The following is a 9,774-nucleotide window of genomic DNA, read 5'->3' on the forward strand; positions in this document are numbered from 1 at the left end:
TGAATACACATCGGTTAAAAATGAGCTGCACATCATTCAGATATTGCATCCAATGTGTTCATTTGTTTCCTTTATTTCTAAGGACATTGTTTTGGAGAAAGTATATAAGCTGCTGCCCTGCAATGACAGACCTGTAGACTATGATTAGTAAAAGGAATGTGTTGTAAAACAAGGGCCATCCTTAAGAATGCCATCACAGGGCCTCTCATAACTGCCAGTTCCCCTTCTCAGATGCCAGACTTCATTTGCTCAGCTCACAGCTGGCTAGTCCTTGTCAAAAAAGAGTCCTTCGAACTGATGGAAGTACTTTGGAAGATGGAGTGGAATAGAAGTGGAATGACCCTGAAAGATGTATCTTAAGTATCCAGGTAGCATTCTGGAATGGTGACAGCCAGAGCAAATTCAAGTCATTTGACTTCTTCAGTGTCAGGGTGGCAAAGACATGAATAACTGCACCAATGTGTATGTCCAGAGGTTATTGTTGAAACTTCTAGCAAAGTATAAATGAAAAAAATAGTTTTGATCATTGATAATACTTGGATGCTCTAGGTGGGCTCAGTAGAACCTCCAGGTTGTTGGTCAACTGGGTCCTTTTTGCTGATCCAAGAAATTAAATTGTCTTCCAATTAGTGTTCCCAGTCCACAATACAACCTTAACTGAGCCTGAAAGATCATCAGAGAGCTACTCTGCATCTAGCCCATCTCTATATTTAGGCACTGGCTAAGCTGCTTAACTGCAGCAGCTGTGTGGAATGAGAAGAAAATACAGAGCTGAGTGTCCTTTGCATTCCAGAGGCATGGCAATGAATATTTCTGCACTAAAAGGTCTAATGTAAACTTGGCAAAACAAAACAAAAACAACTTGTACTCGAGGCTGCTACCAAACATGGCTTGCCTGGAAAAAGTATTCACGATAAAATTACACTAAATGGAAAAGGAACATTTGTATAAAGATCGCTTCTGAAACAGTTGTATCAATACTTTAGCATTAGATTAGCTGGAGAAGAAGAATGTTGATCTAAGAGGACCTTGTTTCAAACAGCATTTTGTGGTTTATGAGAGTCTTGGCCTCTTGAATGGTACTGTCTTCTGAAATACTGTGAAAATAATGTAGACGGTCCTTCTTTAAGTAAAAGTGATTTTACATCTTGAATTGCAATAGGCAAATCAACGTATTTGAGAAGCGTGTACTTAGTTTTATACCCAGTGTAATGTGTTATTACTGCAAGCGTTTGCTTCTAACCATGAATTAAACACTTGATGCTTCAGATGCCATCTCTGCGTCCTGGTAGTGGCATCTGTTACCCAAGTGCATGGCATTTGCTTCCATTAGTTGGAGAGGAGGTAACCTCCTAACTTGCAGCGTGGTGCAGCTCAGGTAGCAGTCCTCTGGAAATCTGATGTTCCTGAAAACTTTATGCAGATCAGTGAGTGAAATTTTGTGAAAGGAAGAAGAAGAGAGGGACACAAGGCAGACATGAAGAGCAAATGGAAACTGCTTCATCTTGCTTACTGTGGCAAGCTGAATAGCTGCTGGTTTGGAAAGAATATTTAATATCCTTAAGTGGCAGGCGTAATCTGGGGAGTAAGCTCACACTCCCTCCCCTAAAAGAAAAATAAACTTGTTCTATAATCTGTTGCATTCAGATTGTACAGTTTGACCTGTAACTGGCTTTGAAGTTCAGAGTCCAGTTTGGTTAATATTTATAATACTTCTCAGAAGCTCTTAAAAATATTGCCTTAAAATTGGCAATAAGAAGGTACCGTGGAGGGCACAAACAAACAACTCTCGGAGCTATTAGCAATCCGGCAGTTGAAAAGATCAGGATTTATCTGTGTGTAGTGATTGGAGGTGGGCAAAATAGAGGTGCTTAGTGAAAAACAGTACATGCTAATAGCTTATGCTAATAGAATAAGAGGATAATTTTAAAATGTCTGCTTTTTCCATGTTACACAAACTTCCTAGGCCTGGCTTTATTGCTATGTGTAGGAAGCTCTTGGTATTTGTGCAGGATTTGCATGTATGCTGTCGTCCAGTCTACGCAGAATATCGAAGAGTTGTGAATATCTCTACAAGTGTCAAGCAAAGAAAAAAAAAAAAGTACAGTTGGTGCCCAGTAGATTCACTGAACTGGGGGGAGGGATGTACAAGGAGATGTACGATAGACTTGGATTTTGATGCTTTAGATGGCAATAAAGGATCAAAGGACTATGCTCTGTATAGTTGCTCTATAAACATTTAGTGTAGGTCGAAGGCTTTGAAGAAGCATCAGCCCTACTGTGTATGATCTGTACGGTTTCTGTGTGATTGAGCAGTGAATCTAGTGTGTCCTGAAGGCAGTGGATTTATTGCACATGTGCCTACCATGTGTGTGCACGTGCGTCTGTCCAGGAGTCTCGGTCATGAAATGTGATAGCTCTGTATCTTCCAGTGCATGTTGCAAACTGTGTAAAGTCTGGAAAGAACATCCAGTATTAAAATAAACTTACTGGAGTTTCCAGTGTTGGTAGTCACTCACAGTTACCTCTTTAAGTCTGTAACAGTCTGTAACAATGTATAAACACATTCATAATACAAGGTTCAAAAAGGAATAGATACTTCTCTATGGAATTACCTCATTGCCATTGGAATATTTCGGTGTTCCAGCATTTATTTTTATATATTTTATTCATATGTTATTCTTTTCTTAAATTTATTTTTTCTTACATCCATTGTTGCCTTTCCAAAATAGTTTTTATATCTGGTATCTTTCTGATTGATTTTTCAGTGATTGAGATTGCTGGATTATTGTTTTCTTTGTTGTTTGAGAAAACCTATTCCAGCTTCTGTGAACTGGAAGCATCGTTAATTGAATTTAGTTGAGAGTGGGTAATGAGGCTGTTATATGAAATGGTAGCAGTGCAGTTTAGCTTTATATCAAGCCTTTTTTTATGGAGTATGTGAAAGCTCCATATATATCTCTGCAGCTGAACATGGCTTATATTTTATACATTGCATGTTTTTCTTTTTTTTTTTTTTTTCATTTTCCTTAATTATCCTTCTATTCCCCCTTAAAAACATTTATGACATTTACCAACACAAGTAGAAACAGCAAAGAACTGGAGTATAACTTAGGCAAATTGCATATTTAACAAAAATAATTGAATAACTTACTTCAACAGTACAGTTCTATTGTGCAGTAAAAATGGATGAACGATGTGTGTGATTGGGGTTTTAGCAATGGTTCATCTTCTCTTAAGTCCTCTTTGACGTATTTATTTTTACACTTTTGCGTGTTTTATTGCAGTTGGTTTTTTGACAGCTTCATCAAGTAAGCTTTAGCCTGTATCTAATAAAACCCACAAATTCTAAATGGTACAAGAATTTTGAAAGATGGCATGATACCAAATAAAAGGTATGATCAAACTCAGTAAGCTTTTACACTGTGAAAAGTTTAAATACAATCCGTGCCCTGTCGGTTCTTCCAAATGAATACTGAAACCATGCTAGTGCAGCTTTTCCAGGGCAGAAGAAGCTTGTGCACATATATGTCCTGAAGTGTTGTGTAGCTTTTGATCTAGAATGAAACATACATTTAAAATTAGAATAAAAAATGGTTTTTTTCTTGCTCTTTTTTTTTGTTTTTGTTTTGCATATGTATATGTGCATTGTTTCAGAGGGTATTTTTGTTTTGTCTTAGACTTTTGCAATTCCAGACTTCACTTAGTGCTCATTTAAATAACTAATATTTTTAATAAGCTTGTGTTTAATAGTATCCTTTGTAAGCAGTTTTATTTCTGCTACAGTAATTTTGAAAAAGAAATACTATACAGTTTACTATTGTCTGTGTTATCTTATTGTTACAGATAAACACAAATCCCCTACAGACATAATACAGAATTTTCAGAAGAAAAGTCAGTTTAGGACCATTGCTCCAAAAATGGTGCCAAAAGTTTTAACATCTGGAATGGTTTCTTGTCTTCAGTCATCTTTACCTGAACAATGTACACCGATTTCAGCAGCAGGTTCTAAACCACTGGTTGTACCAGCTCAAAACTATGCCGTCATGCAGGTTGCTGGTCATGAGGGCACTTTATCTCTTTTGGCCTTGCCATACGTTACCCCTGCCATGATACAGCCAAGCCAGCGAACAAACGTGGCCCATTCTGAAAACCTAAAGTTGCCTATCCCTCGGTACCAATCTGTAAAAAACAAATTGCTTTGTGACAATAAAACAAGCCAAGCCTCTGTTTTGAATACACAGAGCAAGATTCCTACCAAAGGACAGATCTCACTGCAGACTTCTCCCATGACTGCCTTAGCTGAAGACTGTCCAAAAGCTCATTCTAGCTCAGACTCATCTGAGCCAGTGATGCCAACAGACCATAATTCATCTGAAATGATGGTTGCTACATTACAAAGTAAAAACAGTTGTGTGGAATCTGGATCTCCTTCAGTTAGCAAAACAAAAACGGCTATCAGTAATGTTTCTGGACCATCTATAGTTAAAGAGTCTTCAAGCAAGCCAGAAAATTCAAGTAGTCCTGTGAAATTTATCCTGGACTCTGTGAAGACAGCATCTGCAACCGCAAAAGAGTCATTCATTATGTCAGAGAAACTAAAGGAAAAACCCACAAATTCTGCAAATTCTGTTCCCGTCCTGTCACCAGCAGTTTTTGGCAGTACAGTACAGATGACTCCACCAGCACCAACAGGAAAACTTCCTATTTTGCCTTACTCAAAAATGAAAAATTCAGTGTTTTGTAAATCACAAAGTCCTAGTGTAAAGGATATATCTGGTATTTCACTAAGACCTGAATGTGAAAAGACACCAACTTTGGCGAAAACTTTTCATGCTCCTGCTAAAGCATCTGATAAATGGTTAGCTGTATCTTTGACTCAAGTCCCCAAGCAAACCATTCGGGAGAATACTTTCTCTCCATCCAAAAAAGGGGATGCTGACAGCCTTAAAAAGTTGAACGGTACACCCTCTGAAAGGAGAGGCAGGATGAGAAGAGTCCAAGATGATTTATTGGCTTTTCAGGCCAAGCGAAGGAAATGCATCGTTAATAAATTTAGAGAAGTAAGAGAGAGGGTGAAAGCTGATCTTCAGCCACCTGAAGACAAAAAAGCAGAGGCAGTGAAGAAATACCGTAACATTAGACCCAAACCAGTGGTAGTTGTGCAGGCAATTGCACCGCTGACTTCTACAGCACTGGTAGAGGCAAAGTCTACTGACCATTTAGACAAAGGTGTTTCTTTGAACAGTTCACTTGCTAATAAATATTCAAGTTACAAGTACAATGATACCACATCAGCTACATCAGTTGATTCGGGTAGAAATGCGTACTCAGCTGTACCCAAGCCATGGCATAGATGCAATGTATGTAACCATAACTTCCAGTTCAAACACCATCTTCAGGACCATATGAACGCACACACAAACAAACGGCCCTACACTTGTCGAATTTGCCGGAAGGCGTACATTCATTCTGGAAGCCTGAGCACGCATATGAAACTTCATCACAACGAAGGCAAACCCAAAAAGCTTGTGTGTTGTGAATTCTGTGCTAAGATTTTTGGCCATGCAAAAGTATACTTTGGTCACCTAAGGGAAGTGCACAGGGTTGTTATTAGCACAGAGCCCTCTGGTAGTGAGCAACAGATGCAAGATGCTTTGAGGAACAGGGACACAAATATAAAAGAGGCAGAAGAAGCAACAGAAAGGTGGGTGTTTTCAGTGATTAAATGCTAAGGAAAATGGAATTTCATATTATCCATGGAAATTCATAAACATCACCATTATGAAAATTGTTGATTTTTCTTGGTATATATTTTCTCTCAAGTAAGATTGATAATGATTTAAATATTTTTTTCTATGGAATCTAGTCAATGCATTAAACTATCTAGTACATTTTAGTTGATTTATGGAATATAAATAATTACTGTCACTGGAACATCGAAAGTAATTTTGCATGTATTCTAGGAATACCCAACTGCCAGTGGAGCAATTTTGATCAGTTGATAGCTTCTGACTAACATTTTTTGTTAATCTTTTGAATCTCTGTATCGTATCCACTTTGTGTTTTTTCCCAGAAGATAAGTGAACCAACTGCAGTAAGTGAAAAGCAATTCATATTTCGGTATTAGCTTGTAGTTTGTTTACACTATTAAATATCATTATCCCATTTCCTTCTCTGGAGTGCTTTGAGCTAATCTGTCTTGGGTACTGATTACCTCTGCTTTTGCTTTTGCTTTGCCAAGTAAAAAAGTTAGTATGTACCATATTAAGATGGGTAGAACATTATTTTATTTCTACTTTATGAGTTTGAGAATTTTCTTGGCACAGTGAAACGGTTGGCATTTTTGTTAACTGTGCTGTGCATTTACTTTTCAGTATGCTTTATTAGGCCCAGTGCTTTAACCTGATGCCTCAGCACTGCACAGTGTATGTATTGCTTTGTGTAGTTCTACTTCCTGGGGCATTACTTAAAGAATTTTTAAGGTACTGAGACTGAAGACATACCAGTGCTTTTCTTTCAGTTGTTACTAGTTGTCATACAGTGAACCATTTAATATATCCATTTTGTTAGGTAATCTGTCAAAAGTGTATTGATAAATGCCTATTAATTAATGACAATGTGGACATTTTCCTAAGCATTGCAATAAGGGTTCTGTTGAGTTTCCTTTGATTGGCTCAACTTAAGCCAGGGTCATGTTAACTCATACATATATCTATTTCCTTTCTACTGCAGAGTGGTCCTAGATTAGTGGAAGGGGCTGTCCCGTTGTAAATTATCTTTTGAAACTTTTTTAATGCTCTTACAAACTTTTAGAAAAAGACTAAGATTTGAAGTTTCACTGCTTCCAGCTCAGAGTGAGAGGTGGGATCTGTGGTTTTGGCTTCACATCAGTCAGGTGCAAACATGATAGTTTCTGTTGGTAGTCAGCTACTGGAAATGCTCATTTGTACTTTTCTAGCACAGAGCTAGACACAGTTTGAATTGACATCACCAAACCAAGAACTTAAAAAAATGTTATTCACCTTTTATTAAAAGGTTAGTGGCATTAAAAGATTATTTTTACTGAGATTACTTTGCTATTATGAAGGCAATTGGCCTTACCATTTTTTTATTGGGTTCTTTAGCTGCTCCTAATAAATTGGATACTGTAGTAACAGTGCCTGTTTTTAATTAAAAGATTGTTTCATAGATGTCATCTTGAAACTTGAATGGACAGAAACGATCATCTCTTCAGTGCATGGCTGGTTCTGAAATAGTTTCTATTTCCTTTTTTTAACAGGGGAAATAGATGTGATTTTGAAGACCTATTCCACAATCCAGGAGAAGTTAAATTACAGATCAGATGTGGTCAGTGTCAGTTCATTGCGCAGTCTTTTGGTGAAATGAAGTTTCACTTGTTATGCTCTCATGGAGAAGAGATCCAGGGAAGAGTAAAGGAAGGAGCTCTGCAAGGAAATAGAGGAGCTAGGGGAGAACTGATAAAACATGCAGCTCACTTCTGGAAACAGCGCAATGAAAGAAGACATTTGGCAAAATGTGGTGACAGTGAGGAGGAGTTGTATGCTTTTCCAAAACTGAAAAGACAAATATACCTTCACCATCCAAGTAATGTTGATACATTAACTAAAAGTGAAATGACTCAGTCAGGAAGCAGTGAAGCAGCCAAGGAGATGCAAAATGTAGGTTGTGGTACACCAAGCAAAAAGATTGAATTTTGGTCTAATGCTGGATATAACTGCATTTTATGCAAGCAGTTATTTGGAAGAAAAGAGGATCTTTGTAATCATTGGCAAAGTCGTCATAACTGTGAAGACTCTTCTATTTTATGGACAATTTTTAGTTTCTTCTCAAAACAGGGTATTGTTGAACTTTCTAGTATTGGTGAATGTTGAGGCTCAGTTCTACATTGCTGTGTTGATGAACTGACATGAGATGCATTGCTTCAGAGGTTTGCTCAGTACAGTGGCTTTTTAGTAATCAATTTCAATCTTTGATCACCTTTGTTTTATTAAGTAGAACATTTATTAATCCATTATCTTTCCCGATGGGTAAATGCAGGCTGGTTATGAAATACTGTACTTAGTATTCATGTGTGAGGAATTCGCAGCAGCAAATACTCAACGCTAATGGTTAAAATGAAGATGCTCAAGTTCCATTACACTTTACACACAGAAATAAATCAGTTTATATGAAGTAATCCCAATCTTGAATGAAATGGCAAACCAGTCTGAAAGTGTGATTTCAATCCTGACTGTGCTTCTAGATTTTGTTCTCAAACTTTGTTTCTGTAGAGTTCAGTAGATCATTTTGAAGGTACATACACACAACCTGCATTACATAGTTCTCTTTAAAAACCTTTTACATCTTGTTTTCTGAATTTCAGTCTTTTTGGACACTAAGTTTCTTAAAGTGTTACATTCAGTCCCTGTAATACCAGGCATATTTGGACTTCAAAGTGAAAAATCTACAGCTTTCTTTCTTTCTTTCTTTCTTTCTTTCTTTCTTTCTTTCTTTCTTTCTTTCTTTCTTTCTTTCTTTCTTTCTTTCTTTCTTTCTTTCTTTCCTTCTTTCCTTCTTTCCTTCTTTCCTTCTTTCCTTCTTTCCTTCTTTCCTTCTTTCCTTCTTTCCTTCTTTCTTTCCTTCTTTCCTTCTTTCTTTCTTTCCTTCTTTCTTTCTTTCTCTCTTTCTCTCTTTCTCTCTTTCTCTCTTTCTCTCTCTCTTTCTTTCTTTCTTTCCTTCTTTCCTTCTTTCCTTCTTTCCTTCTTTCTTTCTTTCTTTCTTGTGTGTAGCCCTTTGGATTGAAAACAAGAGTTGCTCACTACATACGGAGATGGAACCCTCACAGCTTGACTGCTTTATGGAAACGGAATAAAAGAAAAAAAGTTGTTTTAAAAATAGTAATTTGAGTTTGTTACTGCAGGGAATTCTGACATTCTGCAATAGATCGCATGCTTCACTGTGAACTTTAAGCATTTTCCGTGTTCCTCCAGTGGCAGCAGCACTACTGCTGTGAACACCTTTAGCACTCTGCCTTTAGCATTCTTGGTATATCTCTTTTTATTTGCATGTAGTTGACCCAGACATAGCTGCAAAGGGAAATTGTTCCTCTGTTTCAGAGTCTATGATACAGGTAATGAAGTTTTTTTCACTTGTATTTCCACATCTACTGTACAGATGGATCCAGAGGCCCTTTCCAGCTGTTCTCTGTGATGCTGTGAAGTCATTATATCACTGTTCAACAGAAGTTGGTGTACCAGAAGGCAAACAGAAAAATACACCAATACTATTTCTAACCTACTACTCCATTCATTGTGGTCAAACTGTAATTGAGGGATTGCAGTGATGAAAGAGTCATTCCTAAAATGCCTCACGTGGCCTCTCACTGTTTTGCAAAAAATTTTAGTGAAGAGTTCCAAAAAAATGTTGGGGATTTCAAGGGGAATTCCAGAAGCTGTTGGAATATTTTGCGTATGTGTTTGTTTTTAAACAGTAAAGGCAGCTTTATGAGCCAGTGGTTTTGAATGTCATTTCTTGTGTGGTGCTGTGCCTGGTGTTGGACTACGAGACTGAAGCTGAGTGAAAAGAACGAAGAAAAGGTCTCGTAGAAGTGCAGGGTTGCTCGGTGAGGTGGAAGAGTTCCTGTGGATTCCTACAACTTCTTTCTTACTGTCTGTTCCTCTGAATACACAACTGGTTTGTTCATTGCTTTAGGATAATACTTTGTATGTTGAACTACTGTAAAAACGCAGATCTTACGCTTGTGTGAAAAAC

General features: G+C 37.5%; 1 protein-coding gene across 16 annotated transcripts in view; it reads left to right on the forward strand.

The window, feature by feature from the left end:
* Positions 1-9,514, forward strand: part of ZNF438 (zinc finger protein 438) — a 42,852-nt gene extending 33,338 nt beyond the window's left edge. For 9 of the 16 annotated variants that reach the window (XM_040693833.2, XM_040693865.2, XM_040693791.2 and 6 more), the window contains 2 exons: positions 3,847-5,707; positions 7,283-9,514. In XM_040693833.2, the coding sequence (XP_040549767.1) occupies positions 3,921-5,707; positions 7,283-7,895 (2,400 nt within the window). In that variant the 5' untranslated portion in view covers positions 3,847-3,920 and the 3' untranslated portion in view covers positions 7,896-9,514. Of the gene's footprint in view, positions 1-188; positions 5,708-7,282 lie in introns of those variants that run through there. The other 7 variants (XM_040693824.2, XM_046931925.1, XM_040693850.2 and 4 more) reach the window with 3 other exon arrangements.
* Positions 9,515-9,774: the final 260 nt, after the last annotated feature.

The sequence above is a fragment of the Gallus gallus genome, chromosome 2 (assembly GCF_016699485.2).
Source record: "Gallus gallus isolate bGalGal1 chromosome 2, bGalGal1.mat.broiler.GRCg7b, whole genome shotgun sequence".
Lineage (NCBI taxonomy): Eukaryota > Metazoa > Chordata > Aves > Galliformes > Phasianidae > Gallus > Gallus gallus.